The 21,778-nt window shown below is 35.7% G+C and overlaps 1 protein-coding gene across 1 annotated transcript in view; it reads left to right on the top strand.

Annotated features, from left to right (window-relative positions):
• LOC129756459 (putative phosphatidate phosphatase) overlaps nt 1–21,778 on the top strand; it is a 55,713-nt gene that overhangs the window by 17,736 nt on the left and 16,199 nt on the right. Inside the window, exons 3-4 of the mRNA XM_055753350.1 lie at nt 8,035–8,141; nt 8,732–8,776. Coding sequence (XP_055609325.1) covers nt 8,035–8,141; nt 8,732–8,776 — 152 coding nt within the window. The remainder of the gene's footprint in view (nt 1–8,034; nt 8,142–8,731; nt 8,777–21,778) is intronic.

Raw genomic sequence — 21,778 nt, 5'->3', positions numbered from 1 at the left:
CCAACCAGCAGAAGAATGTTGTACATATTTTCTTCGGCCATACGCACGCCGCCATCACAAAGCGGCATTAAAGAACTGCAGCCAGCTAAGTGAGTGGATTAATTAATTATTGCTTGTTCAGTTAGAAGTTTGCCCCTTACGATCCGATCCAATCCGATTATGTATACATTCTGGTTCTTCGAGCGTCGTGTTATATGCTCAATTGATTAATCTTATTTATTCTAGAAGAGAAAAAGGAAAAAGAAAGAAACTTTACACTATATTGTGAAGAAAGCTATTTGTAGGTTATCTGGCCAGCTCAAAAGGTCAATCGAAAAAATAGTTTATGTACATTTAACATGTGGTTTACACATTCGAGCCATCTGGTATCAATCCCACACGATCCCCAGGCGACGATCAAAGCAAGGGTGCGAGAAACTGTACTTATCTTTAGAAGTTAATCAACAAGGCGCGAATTAACACGATAGTTATTGTCGGCGTGTGGAATTTGCAATACCAACGATCGAACATATGTAATTATCAGTTGGTCCTACTGCGTGTGGCCATTTGTTTCCATCGTTGGGTGAATGTGTCGAGGCAAGTGTGAGTCTCTATATGATGAAACATTTGTGGTCATATGCTGTGAACTGCAATAACTTGAGTCGTACTTTCCATTACGATACAATAATTGTTTATCATTCTACATATTGGGCTTGTGATATAGCTCAGTTGGCAGGTCAGTTGCTTCCTGAGCCGATGTCCGCGATTTCGAGCCCAAGAGTGAACACAGTTGAACCAGATAATTCTATACTGGCGGACAGTTACGCCAACTGCAACGGTGACACAAAAAGGACCGCAAAGATTCTAAGCCCGAAAACACCAAAATTTGGCATTCTCTATCTCAGAAACAACTAGACCATATTCTTTTAATTCAGTATCTTTGAGCTATCGAAAGTTTTCTACTTTTTGACCATCCTAGTACTCATGTTACAAAACGACATGCTTTTTCTCAAGCATCTTCTAGGTTTGCCCAAAAAAGTTGTTTGACTTCGTGGCTTTCTTTTTAAAAAAGCATGTTTCTCTTTGGTATTAAGCTCTTGGCAGCATCGTTGTAGTGGATGATTTCGGCCGAAAAATGTTCTGCTTCTTGGTAGCCAGAAAGAGTCTGGTAACGTAAAGCGCGTAGGTGCAAAGAATCAAGCAGCAGACAATCGATAATGATATAATAGACGAACATTCGTTGTAGATAAGTTCTCCTTTGGCTCAGCAACGTCAATGATAATAGGCCCCATCTATCGGAGTACGGTGGCCCCAGCCAACATGAAAAGGTAATAGGTAAATGATAATCCAAATCGAATATTAAAACATTTTCAATGACCACCGTAAACAAATTGGTGATTTTCTATCATTCATTTACGACAAGCTTTTCAAAAAAAAAAGTTGAATCGCATAGCAATTTAGTCAATTCGTAAATATGTCTCCAAGATGTTGACTATGCTCATTCGAAACTTACGATTTGAGTGAACTGATTTACGATAAATGGGCGGTCCTCGACACTAAGGGAAGAATGCCACGATGTGGTAAATTCCTTGCAAAAATAAAATAAAAATAGGTCCTCGACACTCTATCCGGTCTCTCCCTTCCTTTGACCGGTTCGTGGAAAGAGAATCTCATATATACAGGGTGACAAAAAAGTCCTGTCACACTTTTTTGGAGTCGCCTGTAGCCTACACGTTGCATCTCTCTGGTGCCATCTATATGTAAAATGAAAGGGCTAACTTCGCTGCCCAAAGTGGCAGAGTTTCGTTTCTGTGCAGTTTGTTTACATTGAGTTGTGAGCTATGGCAGAGTTTAGAGCAGCTGTTATCGCTGAATATGTGAATGGGTTCAAAACCGGACACATATTCAAACATCTGAAACCGCTCGGAATCAACCGGAAATTCGTGTACCGGACCATAAATCGGTACCTAGAGACCGGAGGCACCGAGGACAAGACACGATCTGGACGACCAAGGTCTGTGAGAACTCCAAGGCTGATAATGATTATTCGAGACCGGGTTAGACGGAATCCCGCCCAATCTGCACGGATTCTGGTCAGGAACCTCAAAATGAACCGAGAATCAATCCGCCTGCTTCTGCGTAAGGATTTAAAACGTACACCGTACAAAAACAGGGGGTTACCAAAGCTACAATGGACAAGAGGTACCAACGGTCGCGGGAGTTGCTCGGTTGGCGCGCAGATGACGAGATCATTTTTTCAGACGAGAAGCTGTTCGTTTTGGAGCAAACAGTGAATCGTCAAAATGATCGAGCCTACAGCAAGCTCCTGCGAACAAGCTGAACGTTTCCCGGTTCCAAAATAAGACGTAAGTGATGGTTTGGGGAGCCATTTGCAAGAGAGGTAAACAGCCTCTTATTTTTATCGATAAAGGGGTCAAAATCAACGCAGCGTACTACTTGGACACGGTTTTGAAGAAAAATGTTTTGCCTCAAGCTGAACTATTGTTTGCAGACGATTACTACTGCTTCCAGCAAGATGGTGCCCCATCCCACACCGCAAAGGTTGTTCAGGCGTGGTGTGAGGAAAATTTGACAGATTTCATTCCAAAGAACGAATGGCCTCCGTCGTCTCCGGATCTGAATCCACTGGATTATTTCGTGTGGGGATATATGATGTCGAAGCTGAACGACTATAAATTGACAAATTTGGAGCAATTCGAGCGAGTTATCAGTAAAATCTGGGACAAGATGCCGATGGAGCACGTGCGCGCCGCCTGCGACGTCTTTCCGAGACGTCTGAAGCTGGTTAGATTAGAGAAAGGTGGTGTAATTCCAAGATACCTTCTGTGAAGTATCTTTATGAGCTACTGAATAAAGCTATGAAAGCCAGATTCTGATTTTCTTCTTATTCTTTGAAATATTGAGATTTTCGTGTGTGACCGGACTTTTTTGTCACCCTGTAGAGCTATAGCGTGGTTCATATCACATGGTGAGTTGGCATCGTGTTAAGATACCGAAGAGCAAACTCGGAGGACTGGAGTTCAAGTCTCGGTCGCGGAAATGTTTTTCGTTTTATTCATTTATTTATTTATTAATTCAAACTTTGTAGACTACAATACTTAAAACTACTTAAAACTAATGTAAGCTATTGTTGTGTTTTTGTATGAAGTTATTTTAAATGCCTTTTTTAATTGTGTTTTGTTCATTGTTACCTCTATAACTTCATATTGACAGTAGTACACACGAACACCACCTAAGCAAGAGGCCTCAGCCCTAACCTCAAACCATGGGAGAAAAGAATCGATTTTTGGAAGCGGAAGCGATGTGGAAAAGCGATACACATATGTTCGTGTTTTGATTTTTTTTTTGGGTGTTCAGGGGTGCAAAGTGCATTGATATTTGGAAAATGATTATATTTTTCTAATTGCATTGTTATTGAAAAACTTTATCATGAGCATTGAGAATTTGCAACTTTCCCGTAGATTTCTATTCGAATGGAAAATTAAACGCATCATTTATATGTTTAAAATAACAACTGTATGCAACCCACACTTAAACGATGTAGTGAATTATATGGATATGTTTAAAATAATCAGAGCATGTAGGCGATTATTTTTAAAGTCAACATAGAGACGGGGCTTTCATTAATTTACTTTTTTGTATCTGTAAATGATTTTGCAGTTGCAGTTAGAGACAACTCTTTTTCAATCTATCAAGCAGTACATGAAAATATATTTAAGATGTTTTAACCCTCCAAAGCCGTTCGGGTCAATATGACCCGAAGCGCACATTTCAAACATCTTTATCATCATTCCAATATACTGATGAACTGGTAGTTTAGACAGACCAAGTATGTTCTATGAAAATAATGATCAAATTAACGCCGAAAAACTAAAATTTGAGTTTTTAAAATCGGTTCATTGAGAAATGAAATACAGCTAAGCAAAGCAACAACTGGATGTCGTTTTTTTAAAGTACGACTTTTTTCTACCGGAAGATCTGTCATTGCGGTAAAAACTTTCATTGGACCCCAACATATTTATACATTGTCGGATAGATGGATTCTTGACAATTTCAAACATCAATGAAATAATTAAATACAGAAAAGCTGTCAGAAGTTATGAGTATTTTAAAAATAAAATTGATTTTTCGGACTTTTAACTTTCTGAACCAGTTTCTGAAATCCTGGTAATACATATCGACTTTATTTTGAAATGTTGAGTAATTAGAATAAATTACCTACACAATGAATATAATATCATCAAAATCGGTTAACATTTACAGCCAGGAGAACGAAATCAAATTACAACGCATATTTCCCCGAAACGGATATTTAGCGAACGGCTTTGGAAGGTTAAATTCACCTTTAAAATTCATAAGCAAAAGATGGCTTATCTTCATCCATTTAGGGACGCCCCGTAATGAATTCAAACGTTGAGCTATTGATAGTTAAATAATTGAATCCATCCGGAAATATTATAATCAGTTCGCAAATACTGATTTTAGTAACGCACCTAGCATCACTGGTGAGGCAGCCAGCAAATCAAAGTTTGAGGTTATGGCTGAGGCCAATTTTTCGCCAATATTATCGTCCATATATACCCTTATAGCGAGCCCAGAGTGGTTTGAGAGCGTATTTTTACGCACACTTCAAACAAGCAAAAACGTAATCCCATGGGCCTACTGAGCTTTCCTTATGCGAAAACAGTTCTAGCTTCTGTGAAAAGCGAAAAATCGACAAGAAGCAACTATTCTCAGCGAGAATCTGAAAAATGGCAACGTCGAGGGAGATTAACTAGAATATACAGGAACTATAATTAATCAGCAGAATTAATTGAACAAGCGGAAAACGTTTTCTATCCAAAAATCAGATGACTTTGGTCCAAAACCCTAATCAAATTCATTATTTTTTTCAACAGATATTGTTTAGACCAAAGAATTTTGAAAAATCGAACATAAGTCTAAAATTGACTTACTTCAATGTATTATACATCAAAACCTGTTTCAAATCATCAACAACAAAATCAATTCATTCTGATAGTCTTGGGAGCACATTGATACTGGCATTGAAAAATGAACATCACCTTCTTTTTAATTATACGCTTCTTTGCCGACAGTGGAAAGGAAGTATCAATAAGAAGCATTACAGCTAGTTGAACAAATATCCGGAATGCTGCCTCGGCGGTGTTAGATCGGTACAAAAAAAAAGTACATTTAAGTATACATGCGTTCCCGGAAATATCTCAAAATTTATTACCTTCATAATATACCGGAGAAAGTTTTTCAGATCACAGCAAAGTTTTCTGCAAAATTTCAACAATCATTCCTAAAACATTACATTTGTACCAGCCTTGTTATCCATGAAAGATGCCATGTTTGCATTGATGTATGCTGCTGATCGTGTATCTGCCAATTTGCATGGTAATGAGATTGTCTGTTTATTTTTGCTGAACTTGTTTACATATTAACGACTATTTACCAATTACAAAAAAATGTCACCGAAGCTGTTTTTTCCTTCTTTTTTACTTTGATCCATTTGGTAGTGAAGGGTAATTGTATGTAAATCAACCTTGATGCTTTTACTTAGTTGGGTCCCCTGGAAATCTTTATGAATCGATAAATTAAAGACATGCGCATAATTTTGTTCGGGAGAAATGAATTTCATTTTTGTTATCTTAAGCCTGATTTCCTCAGTGTTATGGTTGAGGCTGTGTTTTCGTCTCGATTCAATTCACATACACTATCTACATGTTTGTCATCCGTGACCTCTTAGCAAATTTGATCAACAGGTCTGTCATCTTGATCAGACACATAGAACCACGAAAAAAAATCCTAAAGGGACCATTTCAGGCATTGTTGTGCTGTGTATCGGAACAAGTTCCCCAAATTAAATACTTTGAAGTTATTCAAAGTGTCATATTCATTTCATAAAATATTATTTCATTGTTAAATCTTTAGTTATGAAGTTCTTTCTTTTTAGTGAAACAATCAGAACTGAAAGAAGAAGAAAAACATCAAGTATTTTGTCCTCAATGTGTAAATAACAAGTATTAGAAAAAAAAAACAGCGAAAAAGGGAAAAAATACCTCAACGCTGATTCTTACGCATTTCGGATAGTAGGTTGATGTCCTGCGGCTGTCTTTGTCCCAATCATCCGGTTGACTCACGTGATAATTTGTTTAGCCAGTTCGTGTACCTAATTAGCATAACCCCGCTACTGTGAAGCGAATTCCAAACATGTTGCTCATGATGGTCACCTTTTGAAAAAGGCTATACGGATATACCTATACGATTGTCATGCTGTAAATAACTCTCAATATCAATTCGCATGAGCTTTTTCGTGAATTAAAGTGTTGATGTGCTTTACTCTTTTTACCTATTAATATTGTAATCAATATGAGCAAAAAAAAAAACACGACTTTGTTTGAAGATAAGACATTTAACGTGAGTTTTAATAGAGTTTTCTGTGTAGGACATGTGGACAAGCTATACTGCCTCGGACCAACCCCTTTTATAATCAATCATTAATTCGTTACGCAAACCTTTGAATCAAACTCTGACCATTTCTGCGCTGTGTACTATCATGGAATTTGTTTTCAGACATATCTGTCATCAGCTGATGGATAAGGCTGTGCCGAATATAATAAAATAACTCGAACCATGGATGGCATTAAGCATAATCACCGTATTCAGCACAAGCATGCATTCATTTTTCCAAAGAACTGAACTCAAACAGTTTCCAATGATTTATTTTTCTTACATTTTTTTTTTGATAACATTTTATTATTTTTTGTTAAGTCAGTACAAATTTGTCCAAATTCTCATGTAATTCATACAGTTAAAAATTCGATTTCCCGTAACTTGGATTAAAAACAAAAAGTCGGTCCCAGAAGAAGGTAATAGCACATTTCAACTCCTTAATCGAGAGGAATTTCTTCTTTTTTGAAAAATATTATACAGATGGGTCTAAATTGTTTGAAAAAGTCGGTATAGGATTTGTTGGCCCTTCTGTGGCAATCACAAAAAATCTACCCGGACAAATGACTGTTTTTTCTGCCGAAGTAGCAGCTTTACTACTAGCTTTGCGCCATATCACATCTTCTGGAAACGCTGTTATTTTTAGCGACTCTGCAAGCGCCTTAAGTGCCTTGCAGAACCCAAAAAATCGACATCTCTGGATCCAAAGAATACAAAAAATCAATCCAACAAATGTATCTTTCTGCTGGATAGCAGGTCACTGTGGTATTCGTGGCAATGAAGAAGCGGATAAACTAGCTGCACTTGGCCGTGATGAAGAATCTGATCCTATCAATATCCCTGCATCGGACCTACATCTGTGGGTCAAAAACAAAATTTGGGAAACATGGCTTACTTCTTGGCGAACCAACAGAAATCTATCATTGGCAAAAATCAAAGGAGAACCTTCAATTCGGAACGACCGAGACATTAGACAAGATCAAATAGTTTTGTCAAGACTACGAGTAGGACACACAAGGTTAACTCATTGTCATACCATTGAAGAAGGAGCTGTCCTGAATTGTGAGCACTGCAACTGTAACTTGAATGTGGAATACAGCATCGTAGAATGCCCCGGATTCCATGACATTAGAGAATTGTACGACATTGATAAATCTCTCCGCAACGCACTATCAAACAACCCAGCAAACGAAGAAAAATTGTTTAGTTTTTTAAAAGAATCATGTTTATATAAAGAATTGTAATCCTTTTGTATGAATTATAAATTATTTTTTTTAGAGGCGAACCAGCCTGTGGCTGAAAATCTCTCAAATAAAGACAAAAAAAAGTCGGTATTTTGATGCTTCTGTGACACACTTTGTAACTGACAATGTGGTTTTCTATGCCACCGCAAAGCTCAAATATTGATACTGAGATAAGCATAAAGCTGTACAGTGTTTAGGGTTGCGACAACCTGTTGTCCCTGAACAATTTGTCGTCCCGTCACTTCAATCCGAGTGCTTTATACTTAAGCCGCCTTTGTGCCGTCGTCGGTAAAACGTAACTTACTTTACATTTCTGTTCTGTTCTTTTTTTCAGTCGGCTTTCCCATTCTTATTTTCTACCTCGCCGGGCAGCCCTATGAACGAGGATTTTTCTGTGATGACGAGTCTCTAATGCATCCTTTCCACGAGTCTACAGTGACGGTAAGTTGAGTGTTTAATCCACAGTTTAAAGAGTTATGCAAAACTAACATGAGCTAACATCGTTGTGATTTGTTTAATTGGCCTTTCTCATCTTATCGCCTGAACGGTATTTGCATAAAGGGAGTGCTTTATGTTGTTCAATTAGTTTTACGGTTCAATGAGTGAGAGCAGGTGTTAGTCTATTTATTTTATCGATATACTCTTCATATTACGCAGGCATATATGTCTTTTAACATTGAAATAATCACACTCACAACATTGCTGGGGCCTACCGAGGTATTGAACAACTACATCGCAAATAGTTTAAATTCAAATTGACAAAAAGAAAATTAGTTAGCTCAATTCCACAGTAGAAACAATATCATGTTGATTTTCAAGACAAAAATATTTTCAAGAACACAATACAAACAAATATGTTGAGATTTACTTACTAATACTTTGAAATTCTGCAAAAAAAACATGGATGAATCCTTTAAGATCTCAGGCCCTTTGAAAAATAACAAATGACCCTCAATCGACTTAGTCTAATGATTAAGTCGAATTTTAAACTATTTTACGACTAATTTTCCTATGTTTTATGTAATTCACAGAACTGGATGTTATATATCATCGGAATCGCACTACCAATCTTAGTGGTAAGTATTTTATTTTTAAATTTTTATTTGACTGTTGTATTTTGTATTTCACGTTGCCTTTTTTGGATCATTAAAATGAAAAAATTGACATCTCTGAAGATTTGCCACATTATAGAGGAGACTCCCCTATCCAACGCACTATTAAGGGAAAAAATCGATGGGGGGGTTTCAAACAACTTTTTTTTAAAGATTTGCGAACCAAATTTTCAAGTTTTCTCTGTAAATTTGTCCTCAGAACTTCAAATTATGTATATTTGAGCTAAGATGTGTTATTCCTTCTTAAATTAATAATGACTACCTCAAAATTTTTGGAAAAAATGATTCTAAATCAAAAATTTTGGCTAACACGTTAAATTATGAAGAAAATATGAGAATTTTATCTATAATTATCTAGAAACTACATTCTGTCTAAGAAAGAAATGATTTATGACCGTGTTCTTGCTAATTTGCTACAGTGTTGCCAGTTAATTTTAGGGCTAATTCTAGATTATTTGAATTGATAATTTTCAAATTTCCTTCGAAATTTAACATTTTTGCCGAAATTTTTGATTAAAAATAATTTTTATCCAAATTCTTGAGGTTTTTTTTTAAGTGATAAGACATTTGAGCTCAAAATTGTAAAACTTGAAGTTCGTAGGAAAAATTATAAGAGAGGAACATGAAAACCAGTTTTTCATCAATAAATTTGTTTTCCTTCAGCCGATTTTTTTTTAATACGCTTTTTGGGAAGAGTTGGATTAAATACTTGATTTCCTTTTCTTGTTTACTAACCTTTTAGGAAAATTAACCCTCTAAAACCCATTTTTTCGCTTAAAAATTCACAGAAACTTAGTTTCATGATTATAAACAACTTTGGTTTAACGATGAAATATGAAGCATGAAACTCTCAATCCCAACTGCCAATTTTTTTTAGATCGAAATACACATGGACCAAGGATTTCTGATAAAGGTCAAACACGAAATTATTGCGACACCGAAAAAGTCATGCCAATTTCTTATGTTTAAAATCAAACCAAAATTTTAGGGTAGTAGTGGGGTAGGCGCTTCTCGGGGCACTGCACAGTGGTTTAAAACTCGAAAAACGTGATCATGTGCTTTTTGAAGGCTTAAATGTCAAAATAGGTTTATGATATGTTCTACAATGTTTCATCATTTTGAAATGCGTATATTGTATTGGAATTTTTTTCCTGATTAAATCACCTGTAAGTGAGATAGTTTTTCTATTTTTTGTATTTATCATTTTATCACTATGGCGCCTTTATAAAAGTTAAAAAAAAGTAATTTTAAGAAATTTTATTGAAGACGTCAAAGCTCTATCTTTTGAAACAACTGGTTTTAAAGACATTTTTTCAAAAACTAACCTCAAAAAACGAAAAATTCGTTTAGCTTTTTTCGACGCGAGTTTTGAGACAAACTATGTATGAAAGAGTTGTGACAATTGTAAAACTACACAACTTCATCGAAGGTGTCAAGTCACTATTTTGAAGTTTAATGGTACTTTTTGGGTGATTTCTTTTAAAAACTGAATGTTTTCATTTTTCAATATCTCTGAAAGGCAAACATACCAAAACAAAAATATATACATTACAAAGGACAAGTTTTCAACTTTCATGGACATATAGTTTCATTTGTATGGCTGAGGTTTTACTACTAAAATAATTTGACTTAAAGAGGGTAGATTGGCAGTATTTTTTCACACACTTACATACGTTCCCGCTTCAATACGAGAGTGGCATAATTGGCTGATCGAGGAATTGTTGCATCGGCTATACTAAATCTTTAAAATTGACGTCTTCAATAAAGTTTCTTAAAATTTGATGATCTACAACTTTTTCAAAGACGTCATAGTGATAACATGATAAATACAAAAAATAGAAAAATTATCTCACTTATAGGCAGTGTTCAACATTTTTTTCCAACTGCGCCGGTGCGACAGGTCAGGAAATTCCAGGCGTTTGGAAAGAATTTGTTCTCTTGACTGGTTCACCTCGATTTTCGTTGAATTGAAAAACACGACTTCAAGTTTGACAGCATGTGAACAATACACATCAATGAGAAAGTGTGCAAAATTTGGTTGATTTTACCCTATAGTAAAAAAGTTATGCCCTGTGGAATGTGTCGCAATAATTTCGTGTTCGCCCTTTACTGTAAAGATGATATATTTTTTCCAAAATATTGTTAAATTTATAATTTTTTCACGTTTTTTAAAAATTTTTCAACCGTAGTTTTTTTTTGTAAATCGAATATGAAGATTACAATTGTTTGCATTATTTGTTGATTTTCATAAAGTATTTCATTAGGCTTAGAATATCATAACAATAAAAAATAAAATTAATGAGGTTTAAACATGAAATTATTCCCTAGAAGGTCTTAAATTACAGATAAAAACTTCATTATAATTTCATTATAATATTTCTAATTCTCGGCTTATTCACAAAGTAAATAACGATGTTCATATTCAATGTACAATATTTGAGTTAAAATCATTTCTTGTTGACGATTTGAATTTTTTTCGATGTTTTTCAACTAATTGGGTAAACATGTTTGAAAAGCTATTCATAGTTTGTTCATATTAAAAAAATTTATTTGAGTATGGTTCACTGCTCAAGAGAGTTTATCGGTTCCTAGAAATGATCTTTTGATAACTAAAAGTCTTCTTCAACAAAGAGCTATTAATTGCTTTAAAATTCCTCGGTCCTACAGCACAGAATATATCTTTCATTCCGTTATCTTTTTATCAATCGGTCCATTGACTACTAGGAAGTGGCCGGCGCCGTTATTGACGTTCAAAGAGAGAGCATCAGTTTTGTGCAGTGTGAATTAGCTGCTAACCCCAAGCACAATTAATTTGACCTCTGAACAAAATTGATTGGCCTCGGACAATCACGGAGTAGTAAAGTGACCGGGCCGGGATGTTCCTCATCGCAAGCCACGTTTTCAGTTCAGCTTTTCGGAGCTGAGAAATTCGCGAACCGTACTTGTCGAATCTATTTTATTAACTGCCTTTCTTCCTGTTCCGCATCACGCATGGCACGAGACGAGACTTGCCCGAATAGGATTCGTTCACCAATACATTATCAGCGGTTTCAGCTGCTCTTGCTCTTCAACCGCTTTCGCTATACAAACAGAAAACCGTATTCTCAGTTCCCTCTCGTATCAAAAATGATCACAAACACACGCTTAGGCTGCGCTCTCAAGTAACGACGTATAACGCTTACGCTTATTTCTTATAGGGCACTTTCCTATGATTGAAACCTACATTGACTATGGGCTCATATTATTTTACGCCTTATATTCTATCCTGATTCCTACAGTAACCATTGGCAATGTGGAACTTGTTCTACTGAGCCACACCAGTGATCGTGGAACTCGAAGTGATTGTTATCATAATTTGATTTGGAACAAGTAATGCATACATTGCATATAACGATGCATTTCGGGTTTTACGATTTAAGGTACATGTGAAGCTTGAAGCTTAGCTAAGCTAAGCTAAAAAAAAGTATCATTGCCAAATTCGAAGATTGATTTCCAATTTCTTGGTTGAATTATTCCTAGCACGCGACACAATGCAACATGATGATGCTAAAATGTGTCACGTAAATGGTTCAAAACTCATTTCATGCCACCAGTAGTGCGTTCTGAAGAGCTAAACTTTAGGAACACAATTTTTTCCCTCTTCGATTCATCCGGTACCTTCAGCCGACATCTTTTTATGGTTGAACAGCATTTGTTTGTGGCAGAAGAAGAACAATGTTGTTTGTGATGAAAACAGAAGAGTAAATAAACTTGACTCATTTGGGAAGTATGTGCTAAGTGAGTGTATTGCTTGCATCGAAAGATGCGGGTCGGCGTATTTCATGATTCAAATACTGCGGACGACACGGGAAAAGGGCAAACCGGGTCTGATATCTTCTCGGAATGAAGAAACTGTCCATTTGAGTGTTAAATTAAAGACTAAAGGGCAAACAGAAGTTCAAACATCAAATTACAATGCCACAGCCTTAAGATTCCTGGAACAACTCAAGGGAATCGAAAGTGTCTGCACCAGCTTAACAGGAGAAATTAGAGAAAAGTGAAGGTTGATCAAATGTAGTGATTGACTTCAGATGAATACAATTTTAAGCTAGGTACATAAACCCATTTCGTAGATTAGGTATTTTAATCGTCACAAACTGTTTGTGTTTACTTTCAATCAGCTTATCTGAGAGTGAATGAACCTTTACGGTCTTACGAGTTACGTCCCGATAAATGTCACATCAATTAATCGGTTATTCCATTGTACAGCACTTGCATTGGCTTTCGTAGTGTTATTTCAATAAAGAATGGAAAATAAATGGGAAAAACTACCGGGAATGCGACGCTCCCATGAGACAAATATCATAAAGCGATGCATCGTAAAACAGCTTCTCCTTACAGCATGTTATTTGGTGTTGTTACCTTTTATAGCCAAATGTTTGTTTTGACGGATTATTTGAGCATAAAACGAACAACAAAGCGATAGAATGGTTCCATTCATGCACCACGCCTCATAGAGATTTGGCGGATTACCGAAATATATACGGTTGCGCGCACAGTCCAAAGGATTTCTGCCACTATACGGTTCACGCATCGGATTAAGGCGGGCACGAGCGAACGTTCTTTATCATAAATACGCAGAAGAACAAGCACAAACATATGTCGGGATGCTTTCATCTCAGCTGCATCCGAATGCAGTGCGCTTATACGACATAGGTATAGTATAAGAAGAAGGGAACAAGGCCGCTATGTTGCCTCCGGTTAAGCTTCTGAGACCAGTTTCATAATAAACCAACTACTAAATCGCCGCTCTTGTCATTAGCACACATCCGACTGTTTGCCGGGCGTGGTTTTTATTTCGAAAAAGTCGTTGGAAGACAATTCGCTTTGTATTTTTTTTTCTGTCTCTCGCTTGCTTCCCTATACAATAAATCATTTCGAGGGATCAATGGAATTCAACCACAACATTCGTCGATGTACTTGAGAACAAAGTCCTATTGCATGTGCGCACAGCAGAAGATTCTTTGAATCTTGCTTCTGTCCTCCAACGTAGCTCCACAGCTACGAAAATCTAATCTCTTTTTTTGTCAATGATCATTGCAGCAAAGTTTCCAATCTAGCGGAAATATAATTTGCAAAACCGGCAAAATCTCTTGAAAAGTGAGTGAAAATCCTTTAGCTAATTTGAATAATTTGGAATATGCTATGAACTGAAGGTCGTAAAAATTAAGGTGATAGCGTTGGTTGTCCAACGAAGACTATTGATAGAAACCTTTATCTACATGTTTATAAATTTTCTATTCTGCATAAACTTTTGGCAATGCTTTATTTTTGCAACACTAAACACCTCGAATGATAGAAAATAAATCCAATCAAAATCTGGGAAGGTTTTCAACAATATCTGGGCATCTTTACCAGATTCGAATCATAAACTGAATTTATGGGCAAGCCCGGATATATCCAAGCAAATCAGAAATAAACGATAATCACATTATAAAGCGATGTGCGATACTTATCAGCTTCTCCAGTATGATCTACAGTGAAAGATACACGGATAAACCTAAGATCTTAAACTGAAATCCTAAGTTTTTGGCGATTGTGTAGCTTTTTAAGATTTTTAAGATTTCTTTTGGAATTTTTTTAAAATATCCAACATCATTTAAAATTTTTGGCAAGTCTGTTATTGTATAAAATAAAAAAAAAATTAGGCCGCAAATTTAGATCAACTATTCGGTGAGCCGAATATTTGGCTAACGGTTTTTGGGTGTTATTCGGTCGTCCAAATATTCGGTACATCACTAATTAGGACTTAAACAATGATCTAGAGAATGGATAATACCTGGCAAAGGGTTTCCAACTTTTCTTCCACCTTTCAGGAAACCGCGACTATAAAAATCATGATAAATTAGGATTCAATAAACAAGCCGAACTGATAAGTATTTTTGTCTGTCTTACAAAAGGTTTAGTCGTCGATCGTGGTGATATCATAAATTATGAGTTCTAGACCCCTTTTTCTTGATAACTATCGGTTCAGTTCGATGATTTACTTAGCTGTAATTGTATTTGTGCGTGCGTGTGTATTTGTTTACGTTTTTAAGCTAAACTGGGCTTAACAATTTTAATGAACTTTTCATTAACAGTACAATCGTTCATCATGGTGTGGTTTTTTTTTCAATATACAACTTTATAAAATATGCAATTAAGTAAAATTTACAATTTCTTATAAATAACGTTCTCATCATGGCTCCAAAATAGGTAATAACAAAGTTAAACAAAAAAATATAAAAATACCAATTGAACTGTACGCAAGGTGGACCATCAACCTAATTTACAAAAATTGGAATTAAGAAGAATAAAGAATAACTCTTAGTTTTCAAGCTCACTAGTCCTAAGAACTTATCCAAAGACTGTTGACGCTCATGGAAAATCTTTGCTCATTCTCAAAAAGGTTTAATTTCCACTAATTTCTGAGATCTGATAAAAAAAAATTGCAAGTTCGTTCTTGCGTTTGATGGTAAAAACTCTCCATAAATAAATTGGATAAGCATTGTATGCCTAGTCATAGAAGATTGGAAAATAAACAACATTAGTCGTCCTTAAACTTGTCATCTGTTACGAATTCAAAATGGGATTCGAACTCCAAATCTAATATTAGGGTTCATATTCTGTAAAATATTCAGATTTCCGAACTGGAATCATTTTAAAAGCTCGATCAAATATGATATTGGAAATTTAAAAATAAAATTGCGATTACAAATCAAGTTCATATTTTCACTTAGAGCAGTGCATAGGTACAGAAGTACACTGCTACCTTTAAAAATTCGTTAAAAATTTGTGTTTCGTATTTTCTAATGGTGCCAAAATGTGTAAATATACGATTGAAAAGTACGGTTTTTACACTTATTTTTTAATTTTTTTGTGGTCATAATCTTAAAAACAATACATCCATATGTAAATGTTTTTTTAAAATTCTGCAAAAAATCATGGATGAGTTTTGAACCAAAACGAAGCTTTTTAGACCCCAGGGTTTGAGAAATTCAAAAATGACCCCAAATCGACTCAGTCTACTGTCGCAACCAGACCCCCTTTTTTCTATGGTCCGAATACAGAATAAAGGGAACTATAATTTTGTGTTAGTTGAACGTCCTGGCTAAAATCCGTGTTAATGAATAGAAATGGGGGGAAGTTGTCTACTACCGGACACTTAAGGTTTTTAAGCAATAACTTCAAAAATAGATTTTTGTAAATATTGGTTCCTCTACTGATTTGAAGAGTATCAATATTATGATCACTTAACTATATTAGAAAAAAAAAAAAGCTTACAAAATATTCATGTGGCAAGAGAAATCATTTCATGTTAGTTTTCACTCATTTCCAAAAGTGTTGTCTATGGCCGGACACTACGAATTACTTCACCAAAGTTGTCATCAATGGCACAAAAACGTAGCAAAATGACTGAAATCACTTGCACAGGTCTTGTGAGTATGTGTTTTCCAATACTAAACGTTCTATGAAGCCAGTCATAAAATTTCTTTTGACAAACCAGAATGAAACATTTGTTTCGGAAAAAGTAAAGAAAAATTGTCTATGACCGGACATCAAAATTTAAAGTTTCTCAGAGGACCAAAATAGTTTCGTTATTGAATCCTTATGTTCTGCTAACCATTCGAGAGTGCTATAGAGATGAAAAATGTAAGTTTCAAGTTGAAATCATCTATAATCTTGAATATTTTCTTGTCCGGTCATAGACAACTATTTGGTGTCCGGTCATACTACTTAGCGCCATACAAAAGTCTCTGTGACACCAGAATATCCGACTTCTTCCAAGCACTTGGAAACTTACCAGTGCACCAGTTTATCAAGATAACTGAGAGTGGCTTCCACATAGCGTCTACACAATTTTCTAAGTATTGGGCGGAATTCCATCAGCTTGGATGCTTGGATATGTTTGAATATTGTATGTAACTCATTAAAAAACACCAGTCGATAGTGCATAAAAATGAAAAAGGGAATAATGTTATGATCGAATTTTGAAAACCGACCATATACACCTGTGAAAAATTTCAGCTCAACCGGACTTAATTTCGGGGTGCCTCTAAGTTTCGGTTTTTACCCACAAAAATCACTTAAGCGGGGATCACTTGCCAAACGAATTTTGAAAAATCGAAATTTCAATTTTGATGCCAAATCACTTAACCCTCCAAAGCTGTTCGCAAAATATCCCTTCGGGGAAACTTTACCTGTAGATTATAAACTAGTGTTGCCATCCGTCTCGCAAAAGCGGGGCATGTCCCGCTTTTTTATAATAAGTCCCGCCGTCCCGCTTATTTTTCAAAATGTCCCGTTTTTTCTGAAAAAACATCTTCTCCAATCCTACCACTTCAAAATAGTTGGTGCTTGATGAAAACGCTTCTAATAAAATCTCTCCTCGATCAATTTCAACTCCTGTCATTTTATTCTAACTTATAAGGCTGTAAAAATTAAATAACACTTTTAAGAAGTTTCACTGACTTATACTGGAACCACCTTAATTTAGCCTCAATTAAAATTCATTGGTTCAACACAGAAAATCATTCAAATATTTCATATTATTTAGATAAAACTTGCTCAAAAAATCGTTTTTTGGATGATTAAATAAAAAAAAATTAATAACTCAATTTAAGTTTTTTTTGTTCAATTTTGAAAAAAAAAGTGATCCAGGCATAATCCAGGCTTTTTCCTACGAAAACCGGGAAACCGGGTCGGACCCAATGTTCCGAAAATGTTCCGAAAATAACTCATTTTCAATGAATGTTTCTGATTGCACTTCGCACCTGAACGTACAGCGGTCGGGTTTCGTTATTGATTGCTACTGGACCTACCCGATCATCGATCGTTCAATTCATCGCTAAAATGCAGATCACCTTGCACGATGCTTGCTGTCAAAACAGTGCAGCACCATCATCAAATTGGAATCTCACCAATGCGCAATGTCTTCGATCAGGAGTGAATGGATCAGGCAGTGAGTGAGTGATACATGAAGCCGATCCTTAGCGTATTTTGTTTGATTTGATATATAGCAAATTAATAAATTTATTTGTTGTTATAACGTTTTTTAACATCAGTATGATCAAAATCAAATTGTAGTTGTGTTTGTGAGGGAAAGATGTTCACTTTCACCGTGTTTTTCAATTTTTACAAGTTCTCTTATTAAACTGTCGTCCGTCACGTTAAAACTACTGAGAATTTATGGTGTCCCGCACAACTGTTTGATTTTTCTCGTCCTGCAAAAAATAATTTTGAATTTCATATAATTCAGGCAGATACTGAGTGAGCTACATTCAAAATGGATCAGTTTGTATCTCACTCATCTCCGATATGCGATGTTTGCTAAACCGATGATTCTGAATGATGCGACTCGGTTTGCATAGCTGATAGGAGCGCTGATCGAGATTGCATACCAGCCAGGCGAAGCAGTTGCGAGAGGCGCTATCCCATTGTACAATCAGAATGTTTCCAACAGGAAACGCATCCTGAGTGTTTGTTTTGATTGATTTTCGGAAGACTGGTCGGACCGAACTTTTCCTAAATTTTGGGTAAAAAATTCGGGCAAGTCCGATTAAAACCGGGCTTATCTTGTTATCACCAAAACAATCTGGTTCAGTGAAGCGTTTTTTAACACATTAAAGCGATGTAAATATTTTTTGATTGAAGAAATTACTCTTTATGTTTCATCTAAATGATAAATAACTCCAGATGTTTCTCCGGAATCCTAACAGAATTTTTTGAATGTAAAACTTAAGGAAAAATCAAATTCTGGATAACTACCGAATGAAAATAAACTACCTATTTTCAACCGAACAATGAATGAATGGATGAGTTGAATTAAATAAACTTGGTAGATGATCATAAATGACTATTCAAAAAATTTTAAACTTTCTTCAAATTCCGGATGTTAAATCACTTAGAACTACAAAATTTTCGACATGAGTGTTCGCAGTAAACAAATATGGAATATTTCTTGAAAATTCAATTGTTTGAACAAATTTCGTTTATTCGTTAATTTTTTAATACTTTCTATGAACTATTTTACCTGAAGGAACATATACATATGTACGAATGGGTATAAAAATAAGGATTTTAAGAGTATCTGAAATGTCCCGCTTTTTCGGCGATGTCCCGCTTTTTTCTGAAAGTATCTGGTAAGCCTAATATAAACTGAATCCACCTGGCACATCAAATTTGTTACTGTTGACCTTTTCTTGACGAATTCATGTTGATTTTCCGAGATCAAAGGTTTAACAGCTGCATACACTCGCTCGTGCATCAGACTTTCGAAAATCTTCGCTATTGCATTTAAAACCGATATTGGCCGGTAGTTTTCCACGCTGTGAGCATTTCCGGATTTGTGTATCGGAGAAATAGCCGCAACTTTCCATGCATTGGGAAAACATACATAGAACATACTTAGTCTCTCAAAAATTTCAGTTCTTCAGTATATTGGAATGATGATTATGATGATTGAAATTTGCGCTTCGGGTCATATTTCCGAACAGCTTTGGAAGGTTAAAAAACGTCAATCTGGTGTTCTCGCGAAGAATAACTTCGAATGAAATTGACTTTTTGGGAATTTTATGCATTGTTGAGGCATTTTGCATCAAAATGAAAATTTCGATTTTTCGGATCCCTTAGGTGATTATTGAGGGTCATAAAACTGAAACTTTGAGCGCTTCAAGGCACACCTCAATCAAGTCTGATCGAGTTGAAATTTGGCAAAAGTCAGTTTTTTGGGTCAATCTACAAAATATATTTGGTCGGTTATTGAAAATTGAATGCGTTGTTGCGTACTTTATGTTGTCCTGTAGTCCATAAGTAATGTTCAATCAACTGCAACACTATTTTCAAAATATTGAATCAATCCCATCTACTTGTGATGTAGTAGAAAGTGTTAAAATAAATAAAAAGAACTCCCACATGTAGCAGTAAAAATTCGGCCTGATTCTAAATTATACGAAAGGATAAATTGATAAAAACACAGAACTTCCAGCTTATCCCAAAGAATTGCAAAGGCAAAGGGAAAATGATATGATGCGTTTATTTTTAGATGACAAGCGTCCGCTCGAAATATGGGATGAGGATTAATTTAGTATCAAACCGCACATGGACAACTAACGCGTTCAAATCGAGCTTACATTTTCAAAAGAACTTAGGTGACAGCATGGTGTTCACTTTTTTTAATCGCCAACCGTGACGACAAGAAATTGATGAAAATCAAAATTTAGCTTGGTTCCAGTGATACACGGATAAAACATGTTGAAAAAGCACACTAGAAATGTCTTAAAGACGACTAAAATCAGTAAGAATTTATGACCGGATACGAGCAGTCTTCGGGGAGGAGAGTCATATTATTAGCTTAATGAATTCAATTAGAACTTCTGTCCAATGCAGTGTTAATGCTGGCTGTAAAGAACCGTTGTGTAGAGTTTGTTGGACGAAAATTTGCTTACAGATATTTTTTTTATTAGTTTTCATTCAGACAATTTGTTTTTTTTGTCAGCACTTTACTCAAGCCTTCACATTGTTATCCAGTTTCTGATTCTTTCTTTCCAAATTAATATTTTTTTTTGTTTGTTTGTTTGAATCCTTCTGTAACCTCCCAGATATGTCCTAAACAAATATTTAAAGATATTCGTAACAAATCCTTTACTCTCAAATTATCTGCCAGAAATGAGTTAAGGCTCTGTGGGTTCACAAATTAATTTTATACACCTAAATGTGTATGTTAGTATATGTCCAGCCGAAGCTAGGACTGCAAATTAATTTTATACACCTAAATGTATATATAGCCTACCTATACACCGTCTGAAAACACTTCAAAAGACAAACTTCAACTTTGTATGAATAACAAATCGTTCTGATACGTTATCTTCGAATTGATAAACTATTCATTTCCAGCAAATGACTGCTATATCGAACTAATAAATAAGATCAACCAATGTAACATATAGTGACAAAACGTGTAGATCTTATCGTTGAATTAATAAAAGATTGATTACCGAAAAAGGTGCATTTTATTGAACACACAAATTGGAACCCTCTAGCTAGAACTTGTTTCCATATTTATGGCCTTCTTCCCGCTATCATCTTTTTTCCAATTTGTGGCATGTACTCAAGCCAACCAGCATTTTACTATCAACTCGAAGCGACTGGAGAATAACTATATGGGTGTGGACGTCGAAGGCGTTCTTGATCTACCGCAACCTTTAACGATGAATGATGTTTCTATTCTTCGTTGCATCGAAAATCGTGATGCCGCATATCATTAACCCCTTTCTTCGGGATGCTGTACCATTCTTTGTTTAGCCGTTTACAGTGGTAGACGGAATCCGAAAACGGTGATTTTCTGTTCGATTCCCGTTGCCTTCCAATTGCAATGGGTGTTTTATGAAAAATCGAAGTTCTTTCTAGACGAATACCCGAATTGTCAATTTTCCATACTTTTGTTTCAGTTTTGAATTGGATGTTTAAAAATGTTGACAACCACTGTTCTCGCCCGTTAAGAAAGTAGTACCTAACTGCCACTGGCATGACAACTTTGAGATTGCAGGAAGAGGAAAAGATAAGTCACGTTTTAAGCTCAACTCTGACGATGTGATGTGCTTCCCGTAGTAAGACTAGAGTTAAGGATAGAGTTAGCTAGACGCAATGAAGCCGAGCTTTACACGTCAAGGTTGCGAAATCTCATGAGATTGAGATTTTTTTGAGTGAGATTTTCCCTTTTTGAATCTCAGTGTGATGTTAGGTAATCTCATCGTGAGTATCACAAGCGGTTTTTGTCTTGAATATCAACGCCTTCTCAGCCTGAGAATCACGAGCAGAAAAACTACTTTTTGGAGGGCAGAGTTGCCATGGAATAATATTTGTGCAAGCTCTTGAACAATGAAACAATGAAACAAGTTTTATAGTTCAGAAAAAGCTGAGCATACCACAACTTTTTAAAAACTGTCA

The sequence above is a fragment of the Uranotaenia lowii genome, chromosome 3 (assembly GCF_029784155.1).
Source record: "Uranotaenia lowii strain MFRU-FL chromosome 3, ASM2978415v1, whole genome shotgun sequence".
NCBI classification, from domain to species: Eukaryota; Metazoa; Arthropoda; class Insecta; order Diptera; family Culicidae; genus Uranotaenia; species Uranotaenia lowii.
This window is presented reverse-complemented; position numbering and strand designations above follow the sequence as displayed.